Source organism: Lissotriton vulgaris, chromosome 6, assembly GCF_964263255.1.
Source record: "Lissotriton vulgaris chromosome 6, aLisVul1.2, whole genome shotgun sequence".
In the NCBI taxonomy this organism is placed as follows: domain Eukaryota; kingdom Metazoa; phylum Chordata; class Amphibia; order Caudata; family Salamandridae; genus Lissotriton; species Lissotriton vulgaris.
Window position 1 is genome coordinate 1158041425 of NC_141694.1, and position 16370 is coordinate 1158057794.

The window sequence follows — 16370 nt, forward strand, 5'->3', positions numbered from 1 at the left end:
AATAATAAATACAACGCTGTTGTATTAGCCATTCAAATATTATTTACGCAATAAAATAATTAATTTGCTACAAATTAATTTGGACATTGAAAATAGAAAGAAAAATAAAGTACAATATTGCTCTTCAGTCTGCCCAGTCCTCACATTTGCACGTATTCAGACTTTGACCAACGAGGCAAATAGGATGATTTTATTAAATGATTGATTGCCCAGCTCTGTAATGTCTAGAAGGGAAAAAGAAAATAAATGGGTCTTCTAAAGAGACCTCAGATAATAATATCGCAATGTACTCCAACATCAGCTACATTTAAAAAATGTGGGAACATTACTCATCTATCATTGCAAATAAGCCTCTATTAAACAGTGCTTTACCAAAGGTATGTAAATGGTTGATTTAGATGTGATTTTAAAGCGTTTCTTCAGTGTAAGTGCAGCTCTGGGTTGTTAATAACGAGGGTGACTTCATTTCCGTGTTTGGGCCTCTGCAGAGGCTCAACACTAGTTGTGTCACCCTAGGGGGCGGGGGGAGAGGGGGAGTCCTCGTAGACCACTTCCATTGCCTTGACCCCCACCACCTGCCTCACCACCAGCTGCATTAAATAAAAATTAAAACAGGACACCCAGCCTGGGAAAAGCCATGCCATTGTGTTCTTTCTTCACATTTTGTTCATCCTAGAATTCCCTTTCGTTCTAGGATGTTTTGTTTCTGTAGGTAACTTCATGCAACATATTACTTTTATGTTCCATACTGTGAAAAGAGCTACCTTTAAATCTGCGTGCGTTCAAGTTGTGCGCAGGTGTTTATAATAGGGCACAGTTGAGAACTGTGCAGGTCAGGCCTAAGGCAAACCAATCAGTTAAATCTTTGCTGTACTGAATAGGGCCTGGGCCGGTGTGGGATTGGTAACGCGGGCATTCGGGCAATGCCCGAGTGGCTGGTGTCCGAGTTCCTGCTTTGGGCTGATTTTTTTTAGCAGTCTGGGGGGCAGATTCGGGTGCTGTCTCTATTGTTCAATGCCGCCAGAGGCCCAGTGGGTGCCTGAGTGGCCTTTCTAGAGGCAGATGGGCGCTCATTACCTTCCGTTTAGCAACAGGCAGAGGTATCACTCCCTTTGGCTTGCTGGCCGGTCCATTAATGTGTGTGCATACTGAGCGGGGGCACTGGGCCTGAGTAGAAGTGACCTCACTTGTTTCCAGGTGTGCTTCACCAGTGTAAACTAACTTGTGCATTTTGTTTTACCCCCCTCCTTTTTAGGTTTCGACTTTTGGCGAGGGGCGAAGCCCCTCCCAGTCGAAATCTTTTGTTTTTAGTAGTGAGGTTAGGACAGCCTCTGTTTCCAATTGGCTAGCTCCATAAATGGAGGCTAGACATTGGGAGACAGAGGCTGTCAATCGCGCTTTCTCCAGAAAACGCAATTCGGGGGCGTTTCTGGTGCTTTCTTTAAGCCCCGCCCCTTTGTCCCGGGCCGCGCTGCGATTGGCTGCCGGCCCGGGACACCCCCGTGACGTCATTCCCGGGCCGCGCTGTGATTGGCTGCCGGCCCGGGACACCCCGTGACGTCATTCCCCGGGCCGCGCTGTGATTGGCTGCCGGCCTGGGACCTTACTTGCTGTACACTCAGCCATTCCAGCTGAGCCCCCGCAGCCTTGTGTGGATGGGGTGTCCTCACTGGCAATGTAAACGAATGACCTCACTCCTCTCTATGCCATGTGCTGTTTACCCTCTGTGCTTATTTGCAATGCTGTCGGCATCTCCTCGTTCCACCCTGCAACAATCTTTCAAAAGCAGCCCCCAGGTTTAAATGCAAATTTTGGATTAAACAAAAAGACCGACCAGGAAAAACGCAGAAAAAGGTTAACTTTTGGCAATCCACTTCGCTTCAGGGGGAACAGTACACGTGAATGACTTAGGGGACATGGCAAGTCTGAAAGTTTATTTCACCAATAATTTTAAAGCACTGATGCTTAAGGTTAACCTTTTTATCACAACTTGCCCTAGCAGTCAAGTAATCTTTCGAAACTTTAGAACACTGGACTTAAAAATCTCACGGTAAGTCTGAATTCTTCCCGGAAGTCGCCTGAAGCCCCGACCTTTATAACTTACCACTGCTGGGTAAGTAACAGTACATGTGGGCTTATCTCACTCTCTGATGCCAGATAAGAGGGGACGTGAAGTGAAACGGAGCACTCGAGGCGTGCAGCAGAAGACACGCTCAGCGTCAGCAGAGGATTTCCTGTTGGCGGGAGTTTTCGTCAGTGAACCCTCGGAGGCAGGAAGTGTGACTGGTGCGTGTTTTCACAAGCTGGAGGAAGTGAAACGAATTAGTTGGTTTCATGTTTGTTTTACTTCCATCTGCCAATTATTTGGATCGAATGATAGTGATGTTAGAAAGAACCCTCTTCCAACAAGTGATTGCAAAAGAAAGATGATTGGAGCACGACATTTGAGTTTAGACCAATGACAGAGGACGCAGTGCGCAATTACATCACAACCTCGGCCTATAGGAGTCTCCCGCCTTCTGCACTCTTCCGCCTACTTGCTCCGCAAAGCTTAGGCCAGTCTACTTTTGCGCAGCTGTACTCCACACCGACCCACTGAGGCAGCAGCGACTCTACTGCACCGGGGCTAGCTAAGCTCACCTGCTGGTTGTGTTTTTCGGCTAGCCGAGCCTGACGGTGAGGTATAACCGGTGCAGTAGATCACCGAGGGGTGTGTATACCATGCTTTGTGATGTGCCCAATTTCTAAAGGATGGATTGCTGCAGCTTTTGCAGGTCGTTGACCATGGTTTATACACTGGGTATCTGCTAAACACCATTACTATATGCAAAGGTTTTTGCGAATATATTTATTTGAATTATATTTCAAAGCGTTAGTTGGGCGGTGATTAAGTGATCCCTGCAAAGACGGGTTTTCTGCATGCATTTTAGCCAATCGCGCACTGCCTCGTGAAGTTGAGTTTAATACAAAGTAGTGGTGCAACCCTAATGTGGCTTAAATCTGGTGCTTCAATGGCGTTCTCCTTGTAACACTTTACTGTTTTTATTTTTCTCGTTACTGCTCTGGTTTGATATGCATTTTTACACTCCGTTTGTTTAAACTTTGAGTCTTGTTATTTTTGTTTTGGTTGCCACCCTTCCCGACCTTGTGCCTGCTGTTGTAACCGCCCCATTCAGCCTCTGGAGCTCCATACCCATCCTCCCTGTCCTGTTTATAACAGCCTACTCGTCCCCAGACCACCTTCCTGTCTTTGCTGTTGGCCCTTTCTCTTTAAACCCGCGCCCCTAGAACGCCCTGCCCGTGTTCCCTTGGACGCCCAGTTCACACCAGCCTGTGCATCGCCGCTAGAGAATGATGAAGCTGAAGTCCAACCAGACACGCACCCACGATGGGGACTGCTACAAGAAACGCGCGGCCTGTCTTTGCTTCAGGAGCGAGAGCGAAGAGGAGGTGAGAGGTTACATGGGGCGGAGGGTGTGATGGTGCTGTGGAGCGATAGATGGAGGGGAGAAAGCGTTCAGGATAACCAAGAGCTAAGGATAACCTCTAAAAGGGTGGGGCGATGGGGGCGGGAGTGGGGCCATCAGTTCACTAGGGGAAGGTGTAAATGTAGCATGGAGAAAAAGTGGTCAGAGGAGGGTGTACAACTACTGGCCTGTAGGTGCGAGGGAAGTGGGTGGGCGATGAGCTGAAGTGAACTGAAATTAATGTACATGTTGCGAGGTTAAGAGAGTTCATTGTAAACGATAAAAGCGAGGAGACTGGGGAGGAGAGGGCAGTGGGCTGTCTTGCGCTAGACATAAAGCATTGGTGCCCCAAGAGATGGAGGTCGTTAGTTGCGGAGGTGCTCTGAAGGTGAGACATTTCCGTCGATTGTGATGAAGTTGGTAGAGGAGCCTGGAAACCGATTCGGTGGCCATGCAGTAAACAAATGAAAGTTGTGTTAAGAGAAGGCTTGCCAAAAATAAGAAAGCTTCACACTCTCAAAAGGTATAAAGTTGGGTGTAAGAAACCAAAAGGATCAAGGCAGCAAACCAGGTCAAGCACTACTAGTTCTGTATTTCTCAATTCTAGGTGGTGCAAACTTCTTCCTACACCTGCTACCAATAGGTGTTTGAGTCAAAGATACAAAAACATGAAGTGGAAGGTGCACACAATTAGAGTCCAAAGGAACGGTAGTATATTGTTTATCTTCTTCTTTATTTAGCAGTTTTTTCAAATACAGGCACAGCCAACGCGTTTCGTTCCATTAACCATGTGGAACTTCGTCAGGGCGGTTTGATTCAATTTTGGAATTGGAATCTATTCTGACCAACGTTGTAGATCGAACAGCAGCTAATTCTGGGTCTTCAGAGGCATGTAACCTTCGTACATTCAAAGACGGTGTTCAGACTGGATACAAGTAGGTAAGCCCAGTAGATGTTCCCATGCTTAATCCAGCAATATTTCGAGTATAAAGGGACTAGGTATAAAGATTGTTCAGGATAGTGCGGACATACGCAGGAAATCTAGTATTTGCAAAGACAGTCTCTTGCTCTTTTCTATAATGTCGAGCTCCGGTACGGGCATAAATTGCAGATGACGAAGCCACCGGTCCGTAGTAAGACCCGGTGTGCGTGGTAATAACCACTGAGCACCTGTAATCGGGTGCTCCGATTTCGTATGTCGTCTCGTGGCGGCGTCCCGGATTGTGATAAAGTTGGGTGTAGTTTGAGGCACACATATTTGAAAACCAGAGACGCGATCTGGTGCACCCTTTTTCCGCTCTGTAACTTAGACTTTGTTCTGCTGTCTTCTTTTGAGTAGATCGACCTTAATAGAAGGCCTATTTTGAGGTCTGTATTTGACAGCGCAGCTCACAGAATTACTGATTGCTTACAATATACATAGTGGGTTTTGGGTCTACACCCCTCCCCTTTCAACCATTGGCAGTCTTCCAGCCATTGGACTCAGACCTTGTCAATCACATCCTAACACATCCCAGTGGAGTATTCATCTCTCATCTAATGCTTTTGTTTGTTTTGGTACTCCCCTACCTCTTACACTGGAGTGTTTCCATTACAGGAAAACCACTTTACAACTATAACCCTCTCGGCTAGCTCATACTTGCTTCCTTCCCTTTGCCTAACTCTAATGTGCTAACACTACATGTGTTAGCACATTAAACCCCGACCTATTGGCTTTACCAATGTTTTTGTTATTCTTGTCCTGCGGTGATTATATGCTGTCAACTGAAACTCATGTCCCAGACCTGCTAATTTCAAAGGCTTTTTTTCTCTCGTTATACTTTATTAATTCAAGTGCATTTTAATGAAAGAACGTAATGAGTTGTGATCGGTACCATATGGGTTAATGAAAACAAACGTGGAGAGGTTTAAATATTCTTTTTGTGTTTTTCTTTTTAATGTGCTTGCTTGATCACCATCTGAAATAACTATTGAAATTGTGCATTTCAGTCAGTGCCTGTCAAGAGAAGAGGAATAGCACACACCTCTGTTGGAGGATTCTGGGTCATTCAACTCTCTGCTCACAGTGCATGGTTACATTCCTCCTTTTACAGATATGTATCTTAGAAGGTCCCGGCTGCAAACCCTTATGGCTGGCAACATGCAATACTTTTTTTAACCACGTTTATTATCTATTCTTTTTTTCCTTGATTGGGTGCGGACCATATAGAATTATGTATGATTAGCTGTCAATAAGTTTAATATTTTTTAAAGAGTTTACTATAGCATTAATATGTCCCTCGTGTTTTTTTTGCAGAGCGAAGTTATTTTTCAACAACCAGCTGTTCCTAATGGCCCCTTGGGTCAAACGTTTGTATTTCTCGTTTGGCCCATCTTAGCTCACTGCTTAACCTGGTGAAAATCAATAGGGAAAACAAACAATCTTTTTTGTGGCAAACCCTCACTTGAGATCATGGAAAAATAGGCTGCTGTAAATATTGCACGTTTAATGGCTGTAGGTGTCTGGGAGGTTAAATATGGGTTGGGTTTAAAACCAGGTGCTTTCAGTGTTAACGGACAAGTGGCTTTGTTACTGCCACCAGCACGTGCCTATTTCAATGAGGGCGACAGGCTCTGTTATTGTTAATGGTCTGGGAAGTAAACTTTCAGCGGACTTCCCACTCGACACTCGCATTGTTGTCAATGTATGGCGGGACTTTAAGTAATTAAAAGACCACCACCACCACATCCACCACATTCACCACAACATCCACCACCACATCCCCTACATCCACCACCACCACATTCACCACAACATCCACCGCCACATTTACCACCACATCCACCACCACATCCACTACATCCACCACCACCACATTCACCACAACATCCACCACCACATCCCCTACATCCACCACCACCACATTCATCACCACATCGACCACATTCATCACCACATCCACCACGTCCACCACCACCATGTCCACCACCACCACGTCCACCACCACCACCACCACCACATCATACACCACCACCACGACCACATCCACCACCACCACCAGCACATCCACCACCACCACCACCAGCACATCCACCACCACAGCACATCCACCACCACCACCACAGCACATCCACCACCACCAGCACATCCACCACCACCAGCACATCCACCACCACCAGCACATCCACCACCACCAGCACATCCACCACCACCAGCACATACATCATCCACCTCCACCACATCCACCACTCCCACCATAACATCCACCACCACCACCACATCCACCAGATCCACCACATCTATATGTGTGTGTGTGTGTGTGTGTGTGGCTGCGTGTGTGTGTGTGTGTGTCTGGTTGCAAATGCAATAGGTCTGGTCTAAACTTTTTCCTCCCACAAATTAATTCAGATCTGAAAATTGGCCCAAACATTCAAATACCGGAACAGTCCACAATTCAGGGCCTGAACTCGTTACAAACAAGACAGAGAAGATCTGTTTATTTCCTGTATTGGTCCTTAAATGCAAGCACCCAGTGCGCAAGTTCATAAATATGTTTATATCACATACTCCCGATGCATGTGTAATTAGGCTGCTTTTACTTTACTACAGCCAAGTCAGTAAGAACATACAGACTGTGGGTATTTTATCAGTGGCTCCTGTTTCAACTAAAACGTCTAGAACAAATCCAGAGGTTGCAGGAACAGGAACAAATGCAGAGGAGCGCTTTAAGCGCGCCTTGGGCTTAGTAAATGAGTTTTACGACAGATCGCTTTATGCGCTTTTCCTTGGGCTCACAGCGCTTCATGAGCGCAATCGGCTCGCTGAATGCATTCCGAGATTAAGTGCTTCATGCGCGCCTTGTACCTATAGCGCTTCGACCCCTGTGGGGCTCACTGAATGGATTCCCGCGTTGGGGCCAGGAGCGAGGCCCGGCGTCGCGACAGCAGTGTGTGCCCTGCATCCAGGATGCCATCCTCTCCAGCCGGACAGATTGCGGTTCAAGGTTGGAGCAGCCACTTTCCCTCCACCCGACTTCTAATTACAACACTCTCCCAGCAGCCATTATACAGGGCACATTGGCGATAAGGACAGGGCACGGACAGGAGCACACAGGGCAGGGGTGATATTTCAGGAACACCTCACAGGCTGCCGGGTGTGTGCACAGAGCAGATGGCGCGCTTCTGCCGAGCGCATGATTGGTATTCAGCAGGAGTTGCCTGGCGCCATACACCGGTGAGTGCACACGGGCATGAGCACAGCAGAGTCAAGAACCACTCTCTCCGGCCTCCAGCACACTGCCGCCTCCCACCACATCCACAGCATCTCTCAGCTCCTCTTCCCCAGTAAGTCAGATCTGTTCTCCGGCCTGTCGTCTCCTTCACACATCACCCTCTCACATCTGCGCTCCCCATTCCCGCTGTTTATTTTTCATTGCGCTTTCACTTTAAAGTGAAGGCGAGATGCAAAAAGAAGCAAGCAATTGAGAGGAACCATAAAGCTAACCACTGGTAAACAATGGGCTGGAAACCCCTGTAAGTACTTGGTAACGCATACTAGGCCTTCCACAATCAGACATCTTACGCTATCTGATAATCAAGACCTAAAAAACACCAACTCATGATGCTGAACAGGATCCTTGCTCACATATGGACTTGCTGATTCGAACTTAGAAGGCTTCAGGTATTATTCTAGATTCTGTGTGTGTGTGTGTGGGTCTGGGTGTGTGTGTGTGGTAGTAATTGCTGTCTGCTGAGCTCGTCCGTAGAGTACAATAGGTCTCACATTTGTGAGAGATTAAGCTATTGGCAATGTAAATGACAATGCCATTTATTTATCTGTTTTCAAAACCAACACATAAATACAAATGTTGTCATTTACAATGCCAATAGCTCTAACTTTGCCAAAGGCGAAACCGTTGCATTGTAAATGCTTGTTTTTATAAGATTACGCTGAAGCAGTGATTTGAGGAAAGGCAGTATGCAAATGTGGGGTGATATTTTTTTTGCGTGCCCGTGCCGATTTTCAATCCCAATTAAACCCTGGCCTGTGCTGAATATCCGAGTAATGTTTTGGAAAAATTGTGATTTTTTTCTTTTACACTAGTAGCCCTAAGCCGCGGTCGGAATTGGGAGTACCTGCCGGGCGGTGACATGGGGAGAGGGAGGGGCAGGGTGGGGGGTAGTAAACTATGGATTACAGAGGTTTACAGGTAAGTAAACATACAAATAAATAAAAAGAATTTTGTTGTGTGCACTGCATCCCCAAATGCGATGCAGTGTGCAAAACAAAATTTATTTTATTTATTTATATGTTTACTTGCCTGTAAACCTCCATATCCATATACTACCCCCCAGCCTGCCCCTCCCCTTCCCCACATCACCGGCCGGCAGGTACTCCCACTACCAACCGCGGCTGGTAGCCCCACCCTTCCCACAGGCCCATTGGCGCGGCCCTCTGTCTCAAACCGGACTGTTCTTTGGGCCCAGGAGAAAAAGTTTGTGAGTACCCATATTTTAAAGGGATGCTGCAAAAATTGGTCTGTTTTCTTCAAAAAAATATTATATGCTTTTGCTTCTTTCCTTTCATCTGATTGCTAACATGCTGTATTTACTTGGTTGTTGTTTATATGGACCACAGGTATGACAAATGTAGTTACTAAAAAACGATTAGGTGTAAAAATGAACAATGCATAATATGATGTGTTGCAGGGCTCAAAATCGTGCCCAGATGTGGTCGCGGCCATTTTGGAGTTTTGTCTGTGATGGCACGGTGCACATATAATCTTCCAGTTCGCTTTGCCTCATTAACTTACTTCTCTGGCTTGAGATCTCGGTAAATGATTCCGAGGCTGTGTAGGTGATCTAACGCCAAGGCCAGCTCGGCTAAGTAGAACTTGACATCCTCCTCTGTAAACATCACCTAAGAAGACAGAAAGTCAAAGGTCATTGAGCTGTAAGAACAATGCCCCATTAACATCCGCATCATACAGCTTGCGACCGAGGCCAATTAAAGACGCATAGCAGACATTTCATTCAATTACCGTCAACCAGAGGAGAACTAGCATGGTTTTGTGGGCAACATAGGTCACTCAGCTGCCACAAGCTTTAAAGAGATATCTTTGGTATTCTGTTCACATTTCAGATTATATATTTCATAGGTCATAGTATATGGTGTTGGTGGTACAAGCTTCTTATTTTTTCCCGTTTATATATTTTACGCTTCTTTAGTTTCCTGTGTCTTTACATTTCAAATATACCACTGCATCGTTCTAATAAACACCTTACAATTTGGACTATTTAATGTTTACAACTGGTCCCACTGACTTACCGAAAACTATTTAGATGGGCAGATGTAGGGATACCTAACAAGCAGGAGATAAATATTGTGCTAAAGACATACCTTGCAAATTCCAGGAACAAAAAGTTCAGTTGCAAAGACGACAATTCTGCATTAGTGACATTCCCGCGAGTACACCAAGACATTTTTTATTTGTGACAGGCCAGCTTTCTAGTTGCATTCTTGGATAGGTTTGTGAATCAGAAGTAGTTAATCTGCATCCATGTGGAAACCTCACTCAGTAGGAGCAGAATTACGATTTAAATAAAAAAAAAATCGAACATGTTGGACCTATTTACCAAGACATTTTGGAATATGCAAAGTAGTACTCCTGTAGTATTTATTTACATACTGTAACTTGCCTTTGTGAAATGTCCCCAAAACCTCTCAAATGGATATATTCAGGGAATATTCATATAAAATTAGTACAAATAGATAAGAGTGTGCCCTCTTTATAATTATTCTAATAGGAAGTTGGAGGAGTCGGCGCCAATTCACAAAAGCAAACAAGAGGGTGTATAGCAATACTTCTCGTATTCATAAATGCTTTTGTGAATTTGCCCCAATGACTCAATTCAAAAAGGTAAACTTAGATTATAGTGTCAGTGTGCAACTTTTAGGAATTCACAGAATAATTTACTAGTAGCAACTTCACTGCTAGTAACCTCACTACTCGTAACTTTACTAATAGTATATTTAGTAGGAGTAAAGTTACTAGTAGTAGCTTATATTTCTGAATACCACAAAGTTGTGAACCTAGACTCAAAAAGCAAACTAAAATTTAAGCTTACGTTGACCACTTTTTGGTATTAACAAAGGTAAGTTACTACTAGTAACTCTACTACTAGTAAATCCACTAGTAGTAATATTAGTACTAGTAACGTTACTACAAGTGATATTACTAGTAGTAGCTTACCTTTGTAAATACCAAAAATTAGTAGACTTAAGTCTAAGTTTACCTTTGTGAATCAGGCCCGGAATGTATTACACTCACATACACAAAAAATATCCTAGATCATCAGTCGCAGTCCTGTTTTCATTGCTCTTGTTTGGTACCCAGTAGGCAGCCTGTAACGAGGCACTTTGTTTACCACTCTAATGAATCAAGCACAGTCTGCAGAGTGGGTGTAAATTGCGTTTAGTATGTATGTCTATTACACACAGTGTAAATCCATGTAGTCTGTACTGTATTAATACAACAAACATGGATAGAACCATGGGCTTGTCTGTAGATCTGTAGATCACGTTAAGTATATGTGGGTTGTACATAAAATGCATGGTTTAACTCAGTATTTTGTGTACTGCTGAGATGCTCAAAACACAGCGAACAACCCTCAGGTGTGAATTATAATTTCTACAGGTGTGTGATAAAACAGTTTACAGATTTTTCATTTAGGTACTACCAACGTGAGCTACAGCTTTAGGATGCAGCCCGAGGCCTTATCTAGACTATGGTGGCTGTTGTGTCCACCTTGTTTAGAGTGCAAACAGCCCCTACAACTCTAAATAAGGTGGGCGGCGCATTCACCATTTTTTGGAGGACATCCTGCATCTGCTGATCTCTAAATATGGCCCTAGGTTTACTGTATGTGTACTGTATTAAAAATCCACAACGTGTGGGATAAGTACTATGTTCGAACCTGGAAACAGAAAACACAACCTGCAGTCTTTGGATACAGCCTATGTTTAAGGGCATATGTCCACAAAGTTACACTGAATGTACAGCTTCCATATGGTGACGGTGTATAGCACTCCGGTGCATTACTAAAGGCAAGCATAATCTGAGTCTTGATGATGCCTTTCTACCTGATAGCCAGTTGCCCTGTTAGCCTGGATTGTACCTAAGGGACTCAGTGTCCCAGAACTGCAGCGGAAGGAGGGAAGGCAGGGGAGAAACCAGGCAGCACACCCGCGCCGCACATGCTGAAAAGCACTTGTTGCCTCCTGCGGCACTGGACGCCTTTCTGCATGATTGCCAGTGGCCATGTTTGCCTCGATTGTAATTAAGGGCTCGATGTCCCAGAATTGCAGTGAAAGGAGGAAGGGGAGGAGCCAGGCATCACACCTGTGCCGCACGCGCTAAACATTGCTTGTTGCCTCCTGCAGCACTGGACGTGCTCGGGCAAAGCTCGGGCCAAGGGCGGGTCGATCCATGCCCCTCAGAGCCCGAAGGAGGCAGGGCCACCCCTCGTGGCTCTGGGACTCGCTAGAGGGAGTTTGGTATACCTCTGCAGCCTTAAGGGAAGATACCAATAAGGGAGCCTTGTGGACGATTATTATTAAGATCTACAAGTATGTGAAGGTAGGAGGAGTTTTCTTGTACTTTTTGAATCCCAGCCAAGGTTGTTAGGTTTGCCAGGTCTGTCTGGTGTGACTGTAGTTACACGTTAGTCTTTTTTGTTCTTGTGCTGTCTGCTGGTTAACCTGTATAGCATACCCCTTTCTGGGAATGCAAGGGTCCAACATCACTATAGCGTTCCTATTAAGAGCAGCTAGGATTATAGACAAGGAAATCGAGCTGGTGGCCCACTGACTCTCTCGTTCCTCCGTATCCCAACCTGTTTCCAGCCCACCATGAATATCGGGGGTAGTTCATCCCAGTCTGCCAGGATACCCATCCTGACCAACTGGAAACATCCATTACAATGCAGTCATTACAATGACCTACCTTTACAAAGCAACTGTTACAACGCACCTGCCTTTACATCGCATGCCATTACAATGCATGCCATTACAATGCATGTCACTACAACGCATGCCATTACAATTCATACCATTACACCGCATGCCATTACAAAGCATTATAAGGTAAGTAATGGGGATTTTCTTAGTATTCTTGTGGGTATGGGTTTTAGAATACATGGGAATAGTAATTTTTATGCCTACACTATCCAACACTTTCCCTACTGTTGCACTCACTATAGTATCTAGTAGTGTAAACTATCCAACACAGACCTGACGGGGGAGAGACAGAGGTAGAATCTACCTACTATACATCTTCCACCAGAATCTTCACCATATGTACTAGTACTTGGAAATGTTTCGGTGCTCTCCTCGGGTTCCGTTGAAGAATTTGACCAACTTAAGAACAAGGTTCTACATTGCCTGGATCGTAATACTTCACATGGCCTAAGGATGGAGAAATTCATAAACATGGTGCACTGAGTTTCTTGGGTAAGGAGATCTACAAAAAACTTGATAGTAGACTGTGTAATTGTTAACTTTAACAGACCCCATGTGGTAGAGAGAATTTTACATGCTGTATCATAGAACAACTTATGTGGGGCTGTCTCTTCTTTCGTGGCTTCCGCGGTGCAGCATTTCTATGGATCCTTCAGCAGTGCGTCGACGACCAATAGGGTGGGTTCATGGAGGCTCCCAGTTAATTCTGGTTGTCTCGTGCTGGACGGACAGATGTTAACTCAAGATTTATACCTCTATAATTTTTTTTACACCTTTGGAAACAATGGACTCCTGTGACTGGCCTTCCTGTATGGAAACTATAGAGACAGCATCCTTGCATCACATGAAATCAGGGCCTTTTCCTACAGGTCTAGGGGATGGCAAGGCTTGTAAATGTATTTCTTGGAATGTAGCCGGATTGGAAAAGAAACTTCTCTGACCCAGGATGGATTGCCTACATAAAAGCATTCAATGTGATTTGCCTGCGGGAGACGTGGACTAACACCAATAATTTTTTCTTAGAGGCATTTAAGACATTTTGTGTTCCAGCCACTTCATCACGGGCGGGAAGATCTAAGGGTGGGTTGGTAAATTATGTCTCCTTGGATGTACATTGTCATTTGAAGATGCCAGCAACTGACAATACTTGTTTCCTTTTCCCAGGGGTCAGCCAATCTTTTGCTGTTTAACTTTTATAATGCCATGCCTGATTTCTCAGATGTCTGTAACATTTCCAGGATGGGCTCTTTTTTAAGAAAAGTGACTGTTAAGGCCCCTCTCCACAGTCAACTCATGATCGCTGGAGATTTGAATATTCACCTATGCGGGGATCCAGCAGCAAGAATTTGAACCGAAATAGGATGCCCGCATATTTTGGGCATGCATGTTGAACACACCTTGCAGGAAGACACTCTTAACTTCATAGTTGATGAGTTCAATCTAAAAATGTTCATGTTGGTTGGTCAAAGGTATAAACCCCTTTAATCCGATATTTAAAGGGAGGGGGAGTGCAACATTCATAGATTTTATTTCTCTTGCAAGCCCTTTTTAGAATTTTCTTTTGGATTTTTCCATTGAAGACAGCATTTTTAGTGATCATAACCCGCTGTGTATTTCAACCACATGTCCAAGACTCAGGAAATCCCTAGCGTCTGTACCCAGGGGGTCACTAACAGTGACAGATCAAGGTAGAAGGCTAAGGTGGGCACAGATAACCCAGGACTCTTTTTATGAGTCCATCATAGCCAAGTGTAGGAGGGAATTTGACATCTGTACTACTAGGCGTGAAGAGGCGGGCTGTCTTCGAAGCATTCTCGGCCATTTCACGCACAGTTGAACATCTGCTTAAGGCGCGACTACGAACTAGAAGGATCAAGCCATGAGATGATTTGACCATGACTGTTCCCATGTGGCCAGGAATCTAAGGGGGGTTCTAGGGATCAAACCTAGGGACCGTGCTCTGGTAAAAGAGTGTAGCGGAATATACAAAGCACAACTAGCAAGGCGTAAGGCCGAGCTAAAGGATGAGGCATGGAGTAAGCTCACTGAGGCCTGTACCTTGAAAAACAACACCCAGTTTTGGAGCATTGTCAACTTCCCTTTTTTGTCAGGGGAAAAGACACAGGCTCTTGATGCACATATCACAGAAGATGAATGGGTTGGTCATTTCCAAGAAATGTTTAGAAGCGCATCAGATACCAGTATAACTAGTGGTGGACGGAAGTTGGCGCTTGTAATCACAGCTGACGAAGTCAGTAAGGGTATTGCAGGGTTATCTAGGAATAAGGCACCAGGACCTGATGGTATCCCCCAAACTTTTACATATCTAACCTGCAACTGTGGGTGTCAGTCCTCACCACCGTTGTAAATGTAGCAATTAGAGAGGACCCACCTAGCACCTGGTCTATATCCCCCATTGTTCCAGTCTTTAAATAGGGACAGCACTCTCTGCTATCTGCCCCTATTGCTACTTGACTCCTCTGTCAAGGCGGTGGGACATATCCTGTTGAATGAGTTGTCTACATGGGCAAATGATAATAAAATTTGAACTGATATTCAACATGGTTTTTGTCCAACAGTCGACCAATGTTTGAATTAAATAGGATTGTCAACAAATACACCATTGCTTGATCTGGTAGTATATACCTGGCCTTTATTGACTTGTCTTCTGCCTTTGATTGTGTAAACAGAAATAAGTTATGGTAGACCTTATTGTGCATGGGTCTAGACAAAGACATTTTCCTATTCCTACGTGAGCTGCATAGGGATACCAAAAAGGAGGTACGATATACGAACGATTGGAAGGTTACTCGACAATTTCCAATCCAGAGAGGGGTCCGACAGAAACATATATTGGCCCCATTTTATTTAATTTATATATTAATAACTTGAAGAAGGTTTTGTTGATACACAGGTGGATTTTCCACAGGTGAGACGGCGTGGTTTGCTGGTATTACTGTACGAGGACAACGCGGTCCTTATGGCCCAGACCGTGAGAGATCTGCAAATCTTACTTAACTCCTTTGTGAAGTTTATGGAGGGCATTCTGCTGTTAACCACTGGTCCAAGTCATACATGATGAAGGTGGGGGTGAGTTTAAAGAAGAGATATAATTTTAAGGTCGGGTCCACCACAGTCTCTGAGACTAGCGCCTTCTGTTAACTGGGGTTACGTTGGATGCCAAGCGAAACTGGGGCCTATTGAGAAATAAAAAGAATGGTAAATATTTACGGGCCAATGCAGCAATTTTTTACTTTGCCTCCCAGTTGGGCAAAAAAACTATAGGTCCAATTTTGGAGATCTATAGAGCAAAATGTTTATCACAGGTAACTTATGACAGTGCAATTTGGCACTATATATCTCATGAGGAGCTACAAAGAGCTGAAAAAAGGTTCCTGAGACGTCTCCTATGTGTACCTCAGGGAACCCCCACTTTTACCGTACATGAAGAACTGGGTATGACTTACCTGACTGATTTGTTGTTGTTTTGATTCCTATCTTATTGGCTCAAAGTTTAATTGAATAAGGGGACTGCCCTAAACAAAGATATCCTAAGTGATTGTATGGCCCTTTACAATGCCCACGATATCCCTTGGTTTAAATATATCCAGGAAGGGTTTTGGACTCTTGGAAGGAGAGTTCTCTATAGTAACCTGGATGCAATCAAAAGAAAAGATATTCTTTGGGCCAAGGAGACCTTTTTTAAGAGGGGGTGGTGAACAGGGAAAAGTGAGAGCTAATGTACGTAAATATATTATCCTGAAAACCATACAATATACAGAACCTTACCTCCTAGCGCTCTCCAACAAGTAAGACTGCTTTTTATTGACAAGATTCCATTTTGATTTATTCCATCTCCTCCTCACTCAAACACAAGGGTGTAGAAAAGGTGAGATCCTGCTGTT

At 44.6% G+C, this 16370-nt stretch overlaps 1 protein-coding gene across 1 annotated transcript in view; it reads right to left on the reverse strand.

The window, feature by feature from the left end:
* LOC147708562 (ribosomal protein S6 kinase alpha-2) overlaps positions 1 to 16370 on the reverse strand; it is a 1617317-nt gene that overhangs the window by 870934 nt on the left and 730013 nt on the right. The window contains exon 6 of the mRNA XM_086927240.1: positions 9260 to 9366. Within this exon, the coding sequence (XP_086783366.1) occupies positions 9260 to 9366 (107 nt within the window). The remainder of the gene's footprint in view (positions 1 to 9259; positions 9367 to 16370) is intronic.